At 40.7% G+C, this 17,148-nt stretch overlaps 1 protein-coding gene across 2 annotated transcripts in view; it reads right to left on the reverse strand.

The window, feature by feature from the left end:
- Window positions 1–17,148, reverse strand: part of CDK19 (cyclin dependent kinase 19) — a 120,296-nt gene that overhangs the window by 20,058 nt on the left and 83,090 nt on the right. For both annotated transcript variants that reach the window (XM_066613392.1, XM_066613400.1), the window contains exons 5-11: window positions 14,410–14,467; window positions 11,703–11,834; window positions 3,546–3,689; window positions 3,256–3,325; window positions 2,747–2,819; window positions 1,108–1,205; window positions 340–418 (exon numbers count right to left, since the gene is read on the reverse strand). In XM_066613392.1, coding sequence (XP_066469489.1) covers window positions 340–418; window positions 1,108–1,205; window positions 2,747–2,819; window positions 3,256–3,325; window positions 3,546–3,689; window positions 11,703–11,834; window positions 14,410–14,467 — 654 coding nt within the window. The remainder of the gene's footprint in view (window positions 1–339; window positions 419–1,107; window positions 1,206–2,746; window positions 2,820–3,255; window positions 3,326–3,545; window positions 3,690–11,702; window positions 11,835–14,409; window positions 14,468–17,148) is intronic.

Consider the following 17,148-nt stretch of genomic DNA (forward strand, 5'->3'; position numbering starts at 1 on the left):
TGCATGCAGGAGCTCTGCCCGCTGAGCTTCCTACAGCAGCTTGTCACATTGTGTTGCTGGTCTTGCTACTAGGTGGCAGGCATCTGGGAGTACCATGAGTACCACCGGACATCACCTCAAGTACTACCGATGGTACTAGTACCACTGGTTGAGAAACAATGGTGTAAAACAATCTGACTCCCTGTAAGTTACCATGAGTGAAAATATTACACTTTTTAATCATATAATTATGGAACTGTCTTGCACTGAACACACATTCTTGGACAATACACTGCTCTGTCAGCTTCCTAAATGAGGAACTATGACTTCTTTTTACAGATGGTAATCTTTGAACTATACCTTATCCCCCTTTTCCTCAGGTTCATCCTCATTGAGAAATTCTCGTTTTGGGTACGGAATCTGGCAGCCAGCAAAAACACTGGAAGAGAAAAATCGTAAAATTGAGTTATACTACCTAGCTTTAAGCGCAACTTTGCATTTATTTAAATCAAAATGCTGCTCTCTCTTTCCTGGTACTACAGCTTTGCAGCTAATAAGTAACAACAGCAAAGAATAAACACCAATAAATATCTATTTGCATGCATAAGAAAAAAAATGACAGCTTTTTGTCTATCATATGTCTGATATACTTAAGAAATGACAACAATTAAATCCAGATCCAAAGTAAGTAAAATGCTCTCGTCCTATGGTGGTAGGAATATTCACATTATATATTCTTTCATATTCCAGAGAAAGATCTAGAATGATTTAGTATTTGTCACTTCTGCATGGTCTCTTGCTTTTCTTACTTTATTGAAAGCTCACAGGGAAATCTCCACCCAGCTAGTGACCTACATCAAAAGGTTCAATATTCAATGTAAAAAACAGATAATCAAATGTAGCTTTTTTCCTTTCTTTCTATAAATTCATCTACTCTTTCCAAATAGAGAATGCATATTTTGCTTTACAGTTTAGGTATTTCAGAGATATAACTGGGTATATGTTCTGGCAAAGAGCCTACTTTTACTTATTTACAGTCACCACAGATGGTTAAATTTATTTTTATGTGAGGATGGGGTGGGTGGGAAATCAGAAAAGAATAAAGAACGGAATGGGAGAAAGACATACTCTGATGTAGGCAGTGGGTCCTCCTGGAAGTAGGGATCCTGCAAAGCTTGTTCTGAGGTAATTCTTTTTGTAGGATCCATAGTCAGAAGTTTTTGAAGCTGTTCAGTACAACATTATAGGTTAATTTTATTACTATTATAGGTTATGATAATTAATACTGTATACAGTTACTATTATAGTTAAATTATAACTGAGGCTACAATCCTGTGTACACTTACCTGAGAGTAAGTCCCACTGAACTCAGTGGGACTTACTTCTGAGTAGACATACAGATTGCACTGCAAGTCAATGAAATTAAGTGAGGGTTTCATACATAGAGAAGATACAGTATGCTGTACTTTATTAATGGCTACCTTTACAGTTGTATAAAAATAACCAACACAAAGTGCACCCATAACTTTTATTACCCATAGTTTAACAAACTGAAAAAGACTGCAGCAGAACAAATCAGGAAAAGGAGCATTTGAGAAAGAGGCATAACTTACAGCCCAATCCTATCAGATTGGGGCTGCGGGTGGAAAATGTGTTCCACTAGCAGAAGCATCAGGATCCAGGCGTAAGTGCTTAGAGCTGGTGCATGACGTGTGACATTGTCACTCTCCAACATCACCACCAAGCACAATGAGGCTGCCAATTGCTGGCAGCCACACGCATTCACTAGCAACGAGGATACAGTCAACTGATGCCAAGTAAAGCAATGGTGGGGGTTGGTGGTGGAAGAAATGGTGGCATTTCTGTGTCCTCACCTCTTTTCCATTCTTGGACACACACCGCCAAAATACGTGGCGTATGTCTGAGGAGACCCATAGGCAGCCTAAGGTGTGCAGTCAGAAGTGGGCAAAGACATGCATACACAATCATATGGGGCCAATTTGGGTTGAGGGGGAGGTAAGTATCATATCTACCAGTCCCTAATCTAGCATCTTGTTTCCCACAAAAAGCCCACAAGCAGAGCACGAGTGCAACTGTTCTCCTTTTGCTTTTGCTCCCACCCAGCAACTGGCATTCAGAAGGAGATCAACAATATCATGGTTGGGTTCTTATTTGAGAACTATTTTTGTATTGAAAGTGACATATAAATATTTAAATTATAATAAGAGCTCTTGGATTTGTACCATCCAGGCCTAATGACTTGTTAATTTTTAATTGGGTCTACAACAGAACCAAGCAGATGTGAAAAGCCTCACTGATGTTGTTCAATCATTCCTTTTTTAAACTGAAGTTGCTATAGTGAAACAGACATGATCTGCCTCAGGACAATGACATGGGGTATATAACTGCATCTTGGTGTCAATGGCAACTTCCCACCAGGGGCAAATCATAGGGTTGGGGGTTGATTTTTGTCAGAACCATAGTATGGGGAAATGGCTTAAACCTCCTTGTTCTCCACACCGCAGCCCCAATCCAGATGGGGGGAGGCTGTGACGGTTTAAACAAATGGAGATACAATGCCACTTCTAGTGCCACATATCATTTGGACCAAAGTGAAAATATTAATGTCAGAGACTATACAAAAGATAAACTTTTCAGTGCACTACAGTTTTATATCTATACATCTTCATCATGTCTGCCAGTACGGCATTAGTTAACATTACAAAACAACCCTCAAAAGCACCATGATACTTGCAATATAACATACCAAAAGGAATACTTTGCTGTCAGGCTTGACTTTGTGTTTTTCCATATATTTTATGAGGCTACTATTGGCATACCTAGAAAATAAAAAAAAAAACATGTTTGAAAAGGGGAATATACTAACAAAAATAAAGAATGGGTGTGCTGTTTCTAAATCACATTCACTTTGCAAGCTTTTTGAAAATTGGTGCATATAGTCTGCTTGCACCACAGGACAGGGATTTTTTCTAGTTGTTATGGCAATATATGAATAATGCTTCTTTCTCTCATTGTTGGTACCCACTTTATAATGATAATGTGGAACACTGATGCCAAAGTATATTCCCATGTAGTTTGTATTGGTACTAATACAGAAATGCATTAAATCAGAGTTGTGTGAAGAGTTATAAAATTCCTGCATAGAAGGCACCTGAATTTTAACACTGGAAGAAGGAATGACACAATAAATAGTTTATTCCAATAGTCATGTTTTGGAAGAATAACTACAATTAGACTGAGAAACAGATCTCTTACGTTGTTCTCCTAAAGTCTTTTTGAAGTGTAGGATATTCAGGCATCTTCCTAATGTCTTCCCAGTCTTTATCTTTCAAAAGAGAAAGCAACTGAAAAGTATTAAAAGTCTAAAGATAAACTTTATTATTATTTATTATTAATAGTTTATTATTATTTTTAAGCTATTTAAACTATTATTTTTAAATTATTATTACCCGTTACTCTTCAGACTTACATACTTCTAAGAAACAAATTTATTTAAGAACAAAGTCAAAGTTTTTGCATAAGATTTCTTAGTGAAATTAAACTACCTGCAGGAAATCCCATTACACTGAATATGCGATCAAGTTGATCATGATGAAAAGGATTGCTTGTTTTGATGTCTTCCTGACGACAGTGAAAGATGGGTTCTGAAGTCAATAGCTCAGCAAATATGCAGCCAATAGCCCATATATCTAGGAAAGAAAGGATTACTTGTGAAGTATTTAAATATCTTCATTTCTTACTCCACTGAAATGCCCATCATGTGAAACAATATTTATCACAAAATGATACATTAAAATATATAGCAAACACATAAACAAAAATGGGATTGATGTGTTGCAGCCAGATTAAATAGCTAACTGCCCAATCCTAACTAAATTCCCATGCGGCAATGCAGTGGTGCTGGCACAGCTTCCACTGCATCATGTGGGAGATTTTCGGTTGCTGAAGGTCTCCTTGGTGTAAGGGGACATTTGTCTCCTTGCCCCAGGGTAAGCCCCAGCGACCACTATGGGATATCGCTGTGCCCAGCGATATCATTGGTGCAAGTTCGTATTGCCCTGTGTGGCAGATCAACTTCTTGTTAACAAGTCCTGTTAACAGAAGAAATATGCTTGCTTGGTGCCACCAGTAAGAAGAAAAACAAAGGTAATGGGAGCAGAAGGGTTGTGGGGGGCCAACCTAATATGTGGATACTGGATTTGCAAACATTGGGGCATCCCTGTACATTCTCAGGGGGGTGTAATCCAAAATTAAACAGTTAACCATTATGAGTTTTTTGTGTGTGTTTTATGTCAGCTATGAAGTAAATCACACATTTTCTCTGGAAGCTGTGGAAATTCCATTAAAAAATATTGAATAGAACTATTTCAAGAGAACTCTTAATTCTGATAATTTTCATCAGCCTTTCAAACTCCACTGCAGAGTTATCTTTGACAAACAGTGGAAAATTTTTCTAAATGATTTCCAAAGATCTTGGGGAGCTGGAGGGCGAGTTAAAGAGAGAGAATGCAAGAGTAAATAATCCAAGAGGTTGCTTGGCCCCAAAGGCATTTTGAGTCATGAGTCACATAAAGAAGCTTCTATATATATGAATTTGCAAAAGGCTGTCAAGTTAACAGGCCAGTTTGGAGAGGTTTTACCAAAAGTGAAACAACATAATCTTTCCTGCAGTGTGACTTTGGTTGTTCCTCTCAGGAGAAAAATATGTGTCTGAGCAAAAACAAATCTGAAGGAACTAAAAGCAAATGTCACCATTTCAAAAGCTGACAAGCAGGGACATGAAAGCAACAGGCCTCCCACAAAACTGGTCTATGGAGGTGGATGACATCAGGTGCATAGACATGTAGCTATCATAAATGAGCAGCTAGTGACCACAATGTCTTCAGAAAACTTGCAGAGATCCCCAGAAAGTATTGTTTCCACAAAGTGGCTCTGGAGGGGCACATCCCAGAGCAAACAGTTTTGAGAAAGCAGTGGCACTGAGCCTAAACCACACATTGTCCCCTTTTTCCAGCCAGGTCCATTTCTGGCATATGCAAAATCTCCTCATTGGGAAAAATGTAAGAGGGCTTAAGTTAAAGCATGTGCAGTAGAAACAGGGCTCTTCTCAGTTATTTGATGGTGGTTGTTGTTTCGTTTTGAAGAGGAGTAGGAGTTAGTTATTTCATGAAGTATTTTCTGCAAGGTGTGCAGTGTCCTTATACTGACTTGCCCAACCTCCTTGAATTGAACCATAGTTATCAGTATGAAGTCAAGTTGCAGAAAACACTGTAGCAGTGGGGAATTAAATAAACTGTACTGCAGAATAGGATTGGTGAGATAGAAATCAAACAGTTGGTCCCTGGTCTTATAAAATGAAGTTCCATTTTAGAAGTCAATTTTAATTTAAATTGTATTTAAATTGTATGACTTTAAAGCAGAACACAATCCAACATAATAGAAGAGCAACAACAAATACTACTGAGGTCCCTTTATTCTAAGTCTATTAGCCTTTTCTTCCTGACCACACACTTATATAAATGCAGCAAGATATATTTTTCAGTTCTCTTTAAAATGTAATAGATGTGTTGTTGGCAACCTTCAGTCTCGAGAGACTATGGTATCGCGCTCTGAAAGGTGGTTTTGGAACATCGTCTAGTGTGGCTGAAAAGGCCAATTCGGGAGTGACAATCCCTTCCACAACGGGAGCAAGTGCAGTCTGACCCTGGTCTGTCTCCCTGGCTATGGGCCTTCCTTCTTTGCCTCTTTGCCTCAGACTGTTGGCCAAGTGTCTCTTCAAACTGGGAAAGGCCATGCTGCACAGCCTGCCTCCAAGCAGGCCGCTCAGAGGCCAGGGTTTCCCACTTGTTGAGGTCCACTCCTAAGGCCTTCAGATCCCTCTTGCAGATGTCCTTGTATCGCAGCTGTGGTCTACCTGTAGGGCGCTTTCCTTGCACGAGTTCTCCATAGAGGAGATCCTTTGGGATCTGGCCATCATCCATTCTCAAGACATGACCGAGCCAATGCAGGCATCTCTGTTTCAGCAGTGCATACATGCTAGGGATTCCAGCACGTTCCAGGACTGTGTTGTTTGGAACTTTGTCCTGCCAGGTGATGCTGAGAATGCGTCGGAGGCAGCGCATGTGGAAAGCGTTCAGTTTCCTCTCCTGTTGTGAGCGAAGAGTCCATGACTCGCTGCAGTACAGAAGTGTACTCAGGACGCAAGCTCTGTAGACCTGGATCTTGGTATGTTCCGTCAGCTTCTTGTTGGACCAGACTCTCTTTGTGAGTCTGGAAAACGTGGTAGCTGCTTTACCGATGCGTTTGTTTAGTTCGGTATCGAGAGAAAGAGTGTCAGAGATCGCTGAGCCAAGGTACACAAAGTCATGGACAACCTCCAGTTCATGCGCAGAGATTGTAATGCAGGGAGGTGAGTCCACATCCTGAACCATGACCTGTGTTTTCTTCAGGCTGATCGTCAGTCCAAAATCTTGGCAGGCCTTGCTAAAACGATCCATGAGCTGCTGGAGATCTTTGGCAGAGTGGGTAGTGACAGCTGCATCGTCGGCAAAGAGGAAGTCATGCAGACATTTCAGCTGGACTTTGGACTTTGCTCTCAGTCTGGAGAGGTTGGAGAGCTTTCCGTCTGATCTGGTCCGGAGATAGATGCCTTCTGTTGCGGTTCCAAAGGCATGCTTCAGCAGGACAGCGAAGAAAATCCCAAACAAGGTTGGTGCAAGAACACAGCCCTGCTTCACTCCGCTTCGGATGTCAAAGGGGTCTGATGTGGAGCCATCGAAGTCAACAGTGTAATAGAAATACTCTAATTTCTATATAATAGAAATACTCTGTACTCTTTAAAATATATGTAGCCCTACATCAATCACAGTCAGTTAATAATAAATTTAGAATAGAAACTTGAGGGAGATACGTTACCTAGAAAGAGCTACAACCAACCTGACAATCTGTGGAACACTTAACATAGCGAGAGGCCTGATAGACAGTTTTAAGTTCACGTTTATTTGTCAGCTTGCACTGCCAGTTGATCAACATTTCAACATCTATTAGCAACTTTAAAGTATTTCCTAAATGTCCTGCTTGAAAATGTCTGTTATGTACAAGGGTAAAACACACTCTCTCTCTCTCTCTCTCTCTCTCTCTCTCTCTCTGCTTTTCAGGTACCGAAAATAGTGGTGTTAAGTTATGCCACTATCTAACAGAGTGTAAGTAATTTTAAGTAAAACATACTATTCAACAAGATTTAAAAAACTCATGGTACTGTGCAATAATTAGTTGTTCACTTAGGGTGCAATCCTAACCCTTATGTCAGGGCTTTCCAGCACTGACATAAGGGCAATACAGCTCTGAGGTAAGGGAACAAACATTCCCTTACTTTGAGGAGGCCTCCGCGAGCGCCACCCAACTGTAGGAGCAGCACACGTCCCAATGGCACTGCTATGCCAGTGCTGGAAAGCACTGACATAAGGGGTTAGGATTGCACTCTTAACTATATAATTCTACACTGAGTTAGTGGAAATCCTGTTAGCACTGCAGTATCTCACATATAGCCTTCAGAAATAATCATGGCACTAGCTGTACTGTGCCATGAAAGTCAGGCACTTTCAAATTCTCTTCATTTCAGTGGGACAGCAAATAAATGCTTATCAGTGAAATATGAAAGTGTTTAATTTTGGCTGGATCATGTGCTTAGAGCCCAATATTATGCATATTTACTCAGAAGTAAGTTTCATTATAGTCAATTGGACTTATCCCCAAGTAAATGTGGATAGGTGTGAAGAACAGGTTAAAATCACTGACTTAGGTCTGACTCCATCTTTTAAGTCTGCAGCCACTTTGTAGACGATTTCTGTGGGAACAATCTCTCCCTTAGTGGAATGGGAAAGAAGCTTGAATCTTGAATCTCACTTTGGCAGGGTGATAGACCTGATAAAATTGCTGGATCTTAAAGGTCTTGCTAATTGGGAATTGGCTGCAGCTGTGATTCTTCAGTTGGGAGAGGTCAAAATGAGTGACCAACAATAGCCTCAGGTGATGAGACCATTTCCAGAAGCTTCAGCAGAACTAATAGCTCTGATAAGTCATCTGTGCATCCATTATACAATTCTCCATATTTAATGGGAGAATGGTCCTAACTCAGTTAAAAAGAACACTGTGCACAATAGGATCAACTATAACAGCATGATCAACTATTTACATGTGTCAATATATTGGCTAGCCTTATTACACTAAATGCACTATAGCATGGGAGAACCAGAAAAAAATGACCATTTCCTTAGCATGTTTGAAAGAAGTCTGAACCGCTCATTTTATGAAACAAGCTAACATAATCATATGGCATGAGAATGTTGTCTGACAGCAATCTGATTGCCTGATCTGACATCTCTGCAATCTCTCCATTGGTTTTGCAGTTCCAATGTTAAACACGGGCTAGACAGTCAACATTAGGCAGTGGGGATGCTAGGAAGGCCACAGAATTTGAGTTCTAAAGACCACAGAGCAACTTTTATAAAATGTAACTACATAAAAGTTGCCTACAGACCATGGGCTTTTGAACACTACTTTGTTGAAGCAAATATGGTAAGGAGTTTCAGAGCATTATAATGAAGAGTTCCTGGCCACAGATACCTTTGCTGCACATGTATTCCCTTCAAGCTGAACTTCAAAAGACAGAACTGCTTATAGTTATTGAATAACATAAGCTCTCTTATGAGAGTTGTGTAATTTAGGTTAATGTTTTGTATTATTACAAAGGAGTTTCAAGCTGTAGCTTGAGTATTGCATTATACCATGGAAAGAATGTTTATGTAATAAGCCCTGTAGTTGCAAAGACAATTCTCTGTTATATGATTAACTCATTAATGTTTTATCTTCCATGTTCATAATTTTACTAGCAAGTCTAGACACAGAAGGCACACGAGCAATTATACTTGTTATGGCTGGAGATTTGTCCTCTTGAACCTTCATATGGCTATCTTGATATAAGTATCTCTCCAATTGTGACTTCCTCCAATTCCGTTCTTACCTTAAAACGTACCATACCTTCTCTAGCTTGCTCTCACATATATTGAACATCCCTGAGCATCAGTCACCATTCAAGGTTTTCTGTATTTTTTTTAATTTTAGAATTGACTGAATTGTGGTTTTTGATTTATGATATACAGTGCACATGCATTTTTGCTCTGGAAATGCTTATGTTATAGGTAAATTATTGTATTTCATTTGGGAAAATGTGATATATTTCCCAAGGCCACATAATGCATATCTGTAAGTGCAGCTCTGCTTATGGTTGGATTTCAGTGACATTCTGTTGTTGTAGTTTATACCTAAGAATACTATGCATCTTCCCTTCTGTTCAACCACTTTCCCTTACAAGCTGAAAACACTAATATTCTGGAAGTGGGAGGGTGTTGTAGTAGTTTTGAAGTTATTGAGTTAGAACGTCACCTCTTGGCACTTCTATTTGTCTCCATTCTCCCTCCCTGAAAACAAAGGAGACAAAAGTCCAACTGAACCCTTTTATATCCCCTGGCCCTGACTACCCTTCTTAGTGTTCTACCTCCTGCTGCAGAGTGTCTGCAGCCGCCAGGTCTGGAATCAAGCACTCTGCTGCCTATCACTCATCTCTCTTCTGAAGTGTTCCCTGCACTGGCAGGCAGGCAACACAGGACAAGAGGTTCCTGATATGTTAGAATCCAACCCCTTGGGGAACACTGGTTCAGGTGGAACCATCTCTAGAGGGAGATTGTGTTTCCTCATTGTCTGAACCCGTGTAAATCCCAGGGACTGGGTCTTACACCTTAGCGACAAGTACTAGCTTCTCCATCTTCAAGGCTGAGTCCTGTCTGTTACTTCAGGTTCGGGTCATGACAGGTGCAACAGAAAGATTTGGACCTGGTGGCAAGGTATGCCTCCCATAGGACAGACTTGCATAATTTAGGCCGCAATCCTAACTAATTTTGCAGCACTGACATAAGGGCAATGCAACTCTGAGTAAGAGAACAAACATTGCTCTACCTTGAGGAGGCCTCCATACTGCCCCCAACTGCAGAATGCCCCACTGGCATAGCTATGCCAGGGCTGGGAAATTGGCTGGGATTGTGCCCTTAGGCTCAGTCACATGTCTCCCCCATCCCAATCCAACACACATCAGAAGCTGGTGGACATATCAGATGTTGGAGGACCTCTCCACAAGATCTTAATGTTGGAGCAGATTGATAAGGAAGGAGGAAGTCAGATGTTCAGAGCTTTGAAGGTCAAAACCAGCACTATGAATTATGCTTGGAAACAAACTGAGAGCCAGTGTAGTTCTCACAGCAAGGGAATCAGTCATATGATCTTCATATTCTGCATGCTAAACATCTTCTCTAAACATATCCTTCTGCCATAACAAATAGAAACAAATAACAAATATGAAGATAGAAATAATTAACACTGTGGTAGACAAAAAGGAAGACGGTATTATCTGGACATTGAAATAGCATGAAAACTTCAACGTTATCTTTTGGAAAAGAAATCCATGACTCCAGAGAAAAAATGAACATTTTTATAATCCAATCAAAGACATCATGGATTATGAAAGTCTGGTTCCTGGTTTCTGTTTTCTAATTTTTCTGTGTGCATGCGCGCGCTCTCTCTCACCCATCCCCTTCCTTTTTTTCTTTGTTCCTCTGGACCTTCAAATTTCTAGATAATAGTACTCCAGCAAAATTCAAAGAAGAACATGACCTTTGAAGGCAGAATATCTGGGATATTAAAGGCTACACTACATGGAGCCAAAATATGAATGCTAAAAAAGGAAAGGTACGTGCCAGTGATGTAATGGATGCAGATAATGGTTCTGGAGGAATGTGACACAGCTCAGTCAATTGAATAACATTGATGGAAAATATAAGATTATAAGTAAGTGCCCATTATAGGTGCCTCACATTCTAAATCTGTATCAGTACTGATACAAATTCCTTAGACTGTTACAACAAGAAGAAACACAGATAATATTTTTAAACACTTTCTATGAAATATGACTGAATGAGAACATTCTGCTTTCTTTTTACAGTTACGGAAGGCCCTTCGACAGAGGTATTACAGTTGGATATGCCCTAGTACAAATACATTGATGCTGAAATAAGCTGAGTCAATTGCATATACAATTTATGCATTCGTTAACTGGAATCTGAAATACCTCTCATTTCTGAAATGTACTAATGTTATGCACTTATGTTTTGAACTTGCCATTAGTAAGAGTTCCTAGCACTGACATTCTGCATCACTGGATGGCAAAATCCAAAGTTATTCATCTATGAATTAATAAGGTAAGCCAGTGGTTCTCACACATTTACCATCTTTTTAGAAAAAGAATCTTGTCGGGACCCACCGGAAATGATGTCATGACCGGAAATGACATCATCGGGCAGAGAAATTTTTAACAATCCTAGGCTGCAATCCTGCCTACACTTACCCAGGAGTAAGTCCTATTTACTATCATTGTTAAAAGCATATACATAGTAGCTTGTTAAAAGTACAGGTCTGTAACATTTCCCCAAATGCAGTCACATACCATGGTAGCATCAAGTCTAATATATTAAAAGTAAAATATTGACATGAATGGGGACCCACCTGAAATTGGGTTGCGACCCACCTAGTGGGACCCAACCCACAGTTTGAGAAACACTGAGGTAAGCCATTTTGCCAGGCCACCAACTTACCAATGGCCTTTGTGTAGTGCCTGGCACCAAGTAACAGTTCTGGGGCTCTGTACCAAAAAGTTACAACAACTGGATCCAGATCTGCCAGTGGCTTCAGAGGAGAATTGAATAACCTTGCAAAGCCCATATCAGCTGAAAAACAAACAATATTTTTATTGTGCAGAATATACAGAATACAAAGACTCTAAAGCAATGGTTCTCAAACTTTTAGCACCGGGATCCACTTTTTAGAATGAGAATCTGCCAGGACCCACTGGAAGTGATGTCATGACCGGAAGTGATATCATTAAGCAGGTATATTTTTAACAGTCCTAGGCTGCAATCCTACCTACAACTTACCCAGGAGTAAGTTCCATTTACTATCATTATTAAAAGCATATACATAGTAGCCTGTTAAAAGTACAGAAGTGTAACATTTCTCCAAATACAGTCACATACCATAGTAGTATCATCTAATATATTAAAAATAAAATATTGAGATGAATGGGGACTCAAGTGAAATTGGTTTGCGACCCACCTAGTGGGTCCCAACCCACAGTTTGAGAAACACTGCTCTAAAGCAAACAACAGTACACAGCCCCTGCTCTTGTTCTCCCTACCCCACTTACCTCTCAGTGAGAGAACTCAAAGGTAAATCTCAGGCCTCGCAGAAAGCCTCTACTGTGGTGGCACCTCTTCAGACTTCCTCACAGGCTTCCTTTTTGCCCTACTGGGCCTCTGTGTTCTGGCAGGAATTTTCAGGGCTGCCTCCAAGAATGCTGTGTATGTGCACTAGCACCTCCTACAAGCTACTAGCATTGTGGGCAGCACTGAATGCATTACCACACATAATACACCATAGTTTCTCCTTGGCATCTCATTTGTATTCAGGCACTTCAAGTCTTCCCTACTATCAATTCCTACTGACTGTTCCTTTTCACAACGTAATTGTTTCTCAATTTAGGCATGCTAGCAACAGATCCTTACTTTGGGATCTACCACAGTAAGGACTGCAGGAGGTTCTTACAAAATGACTGAAAATTTAGAGGAAAAAAAACACTAGAAAAATGTAAATAGCTCTCAGAAGTACTCATTGACAAACTCTTGTCATAATGTTTTGTCTTATACACTAACAGCAACATTCTGATTTAAGTTAGTATCAACTACAATCGTATCATCAGATATATTTTTAAAAACCATAAATTATACCAAAATGCCCTGGACTTTAGTCCACCAAGTAGAAATCTAACTTTGTGCTTAATTTAAATTTAATTTAATCTAACATGTGCTTAATTTAATCCCAGGCATCAGTGAGGTCACAGCACAGATGAATTGGGACGGCAACACTGTTAATACTGATAAGAAATCCAGGAGACATTAGCCCTGTTTGTGGGCTTCCTAGAAGCAATAGCACAGAAGCAATAGGTTTGCAACTGTGGGGAAAAAGGATGCTTATACATAATGGATCTTTCCTCCAATCCTAGCAGGACTCTTCCTTTGTTTTTGGTAGCATGAACTTTCATAGACTAGAGCCTACCTTCATCTGACACATAAAATGGTAGGTGTACATATATACACTTATAGCATGAAAAACAATTACACAAATACAGAATGAAAATGTAACTGATTAGAAAGGAAAATATGATCAGGACTATGAGCAAATGATTGAACAGATAGATGTGTCTTACGCCAACAGTTACCAGAGGGCTCTTAGTCATTTTTGTTCCAAGCCCACATACCTAACCTTCCGAAATAAAGGCTGATAATTTCACACTCAAGATAAAGTTTGACAACTTTCGGAAACACTGATAACACTACACATTCTTCTTGCTGCATTTGAAACATAAATGTAGGTGCTTGTTCCCTGAGCTAAACGAAAACCCTTATGATCTGTCTGCTCTCTTAACAGCAGCACAGAAGTAATGTATTATGAAGACCAGTAAAACAATGATAGCTCAAATCTTGCTGTGCTATGCTTCTGGTTGTTTGTTTGCAACAAAAACAACCAATCTGCAGATATCAGAAGAACCATGTGTGAAAGGGTAAAAGCTACAAAGGCTGGATCCAAATAAACTGAGTTCTACTAAAATTAACAGTGTTGATAAATGATGAATAGAATAAATGGCAGCAAATAAAATCTAGCTATATAAATGCTATATTAATACAGGATCTAGAAATGTGCTCTTCAAACACCATACTAGTAATGGAGGCTCAAACAACAAACCATCAAGCCAAGGTTGAAACCTTATATTGTCGTGTACTTACAGTGATGAAGTCTTGGCATGAGCAGCACAAACACCAGTATGGGAAAACCAAGTTAGAGATGGGTAGTATGCAAGAGACAGAGACTTGTTTACAACCCTATCCTATATCATATTACTTGGAAGTAAGTTCTATGGAGTGCTAAGGAGTTTATCCACTCGTAACTGCACATAGGAGTGGAACTATCTCATGCTCTCCACTCTCTCTGGGAGTAGCAAGGAAAAGTCATATGATAGGCTGGTTTCCTACACTCAGGAGGCTAATCCTACTGTTTTTAAATAAATGTGGCTCTTTCTACTATTACCAGAGATGCACACATTTACATTGCAAATATCTAATAGTTTAAAATCTTCCATTGAGTTTAAACTAGCTTTTGACTGTAACGTATATTTTCTCTGGGTACTCTGGACAAGTTTCATTAAGAATAGAGTTACATTTCTCAACACATATTGTTGGAAACACTTACCTATTTTCACTCTTCCTCTTTCAGGACCTTCTCCCATTACCAGAATATTTGCTGGTTTCTAGAAACAAGAAGTAAAATATTAACTGACACCTGAGGAAACATTCAATGAAGTCTCCTTCACAGGGTAAAACTTTCAAAAGCGGTCAGAACATTGGACCACTTTTGTCTCCTAAAACAGTATTTAAGATAATACTGTAATTCCTTGATAGCAAAACTCCAACAGTTCTGGTATCTTACCACTCAGCACTCAAAACAGTCATGCATCAAAATCTTGCCAGAAGAGCTCCCAGCTCAGGAGCAGACTCCTGATCTTGCCAGCCATATAGAGGCTACAGAAGCTGCCTAGGTACAACCCACGTAGCTTGGAGTAATGTAAGAAGCAACTGTAACTAGATCTGCACAGGGAGCATGTGTGACATGAGGATATACACACAAACACATCCTGGTAGTCTAACATATACAATCAGCCAACATCACTCAAGCCCCACAGGTGCCAGATTATCAGAAAACTACTGTATATACAAGATAACTGGATTACTTACAGTGAAAACAATAGTGTGATAATATCAATAAGTCAGTATTTTCCATTTAGAACAAAATTTAATTGGTTAATGTCACAGGCCTGTATCCTAAAATCACACACAGAATGATTGTTGGAAACTCCTTCTGCAAACCCCAGTGTCAGTGCAACACTCCTCTCATTTGTGGGAATAGCTTCCTGTGACCATAATCTTAGTATACAATCCATAGCGAAAATGGCAATATGATGGGTGATGATGTAACAAATTAATGACATCACCATTCTGTCCAGATAACCAAGCATGTATGCTGGTTACTGACTGACACCTAGACTAACAGAAACTTGGTATAATACACTCAGAAAGGTTCAGTATCTTGATTTCAAAAGCTAGGGCAAGTTAAATCATATTCCATCAAGACAAAAGACAAAGTCAAAATGGTCATGCCGAAGGGCAGGAAAAGAAAATCTAGGTAAGGGCAGGAAAAGCAAGATAAGGGAGAAGAAAGCTAAATTAAGCAACCAAATTTTAACAGAATATATTGAATATTTCAAAATACACAATGTTCAGTTGTAGCCTATGAAATTTGAGGAGTCCACAAAGCCTAAGACAGCAATGCCCAAAACTGTTTTTCTAAAGTGGAATATTTTCTATGCAGCAGACTGATGAATACATCATAAAGAACATTTTGGGTCTCGAGTTGCAGTATATGTGGCTGGAGTATTTCAACACCTGATATATGAAGTCACATAAGCTGCAAAAAAGATAAGGTCTTGGATTCACCAGGGCATCTGCAACTGGCAATTCAAAGCAACCAAACTCAAATACTGTTGACAGTTTCACCATCTCTTAGGAAAGAGTTTTGGGTAAAAATACAATCGCGTGGTGGGTTGTGGGAGCAGCCTTTTACCTCTGTTGCTGCCTCTCTCCAGTTCTTCACAGAATGTACTACTCTGATCCCTCCTACCAGTTACTTTGCTTGGTCTCTTTAAATAAAACAAAAAGTTTGAAACACATTCTGCATTTCCTGATTTGTTTAAAGAGACACACAAAGAAGAAGTGAGACAAGGGAGTAGAGGACCCAATTGCTGCTTTCCACATGGTGTTTTCAATAATAGCCGTACCCAGGGCTTTTTTTCTAATGGAACGCGGGGGGACGGAGTTCTGGCACCTTTTTGCAAGGGCCCCTCCCCTTCGGAGGCATTCCAGGAGGGAGCAAAACAGAGGCATTCGCTGGGTGGGTGCTGGGTGGGTGGGTGCCTGGCCCCTGCCTGACCACACAATGACCCCCTCCTGCCCCCACCCCAAGCTCTCGCCTGAGCCCAGCCCGCCTCCCCTCCCCCCACGCTCTGCTTCCCCGCGCAGCTTCCAAGCCGGTGGAGGGCACGTGGGACACGCGCCGAGGAGGACGACGGATGGATGGACAGCCAGCCAGCCAGCGAGACGGGCTGCAGCACCCACGGAACGCCCAGGTACTGGCTTGGTGGAGGAGGAGGAGGGGAAGGAAGCTGGCTGGTGCAGCCCCCCCCCCCCCCGCCAATCTGCAGTACGAGCCTAGGCATGTCTACTCAGAAGTAAGTCTCACTGTGCTCAATGGGGCTTGCTCCTGAGAAAGGGTGCATAGCCTTGCAGCCTGAGAGCCCAAGCCTATGCATGTCTACTCAGGAGTAAGTTCCATTGTATTCAATGGAGCTTACTCCCAGGAAAGTGTCATAGCCTTGCAGCCTGAGTAGACAGGCAGAGGAAGGGCTCTGAGGCTGCAGTCCTCTCCACACCTTCCTGGGAGGAAGCCCCACTGCCTCTAATGGGACTGACTTCTGAGGAGACAGCCATAGGCTTTGGCTCTGAGGCTGCAGTCCTCTCCACACTTTCCTGGGAGGAAGCCCCATTGACTCTAATGGGACTGACTTCTGAGTAGACAGGCACAGGATTGGGCCCTGAGGCTGCCATCCTATCCACAGTAAGCCCCAATCACTAAAGTGGACTTCTGAGTAGACATGCATAGGATTGGGCTCTTAGGCTGCAATCCTAGGCACTTTCCTGGGAGTAAGCTCCATTGACTAGAATGAGACTTACTTCAGAGTAGACATACCTAGGATTGGGCTCTTAATCCTGGCAGAGATATATATCTGCACCTGTTTTCACATGCTAAGGGCAGGTGAAAAGGGATTCTACGTGTGTACAACATGCTGTCCAGCCTTGCCAGAGATCCTCCTCATCC

Source organism: Tiliqua scincoides, chromosome 1 (genome assembly GCF_035046505.1).
Source record: "Tiliqua scincoides isolate rTilSci1 chromosome 1, rTilSci1.hap2, whole genome shotgun sequence".
NCBI lineage: Eukaryota > Metazoa > Chordata > Lepidosauria > Squamata > Scincidae > Tiliqua > Tiliqua scincoides.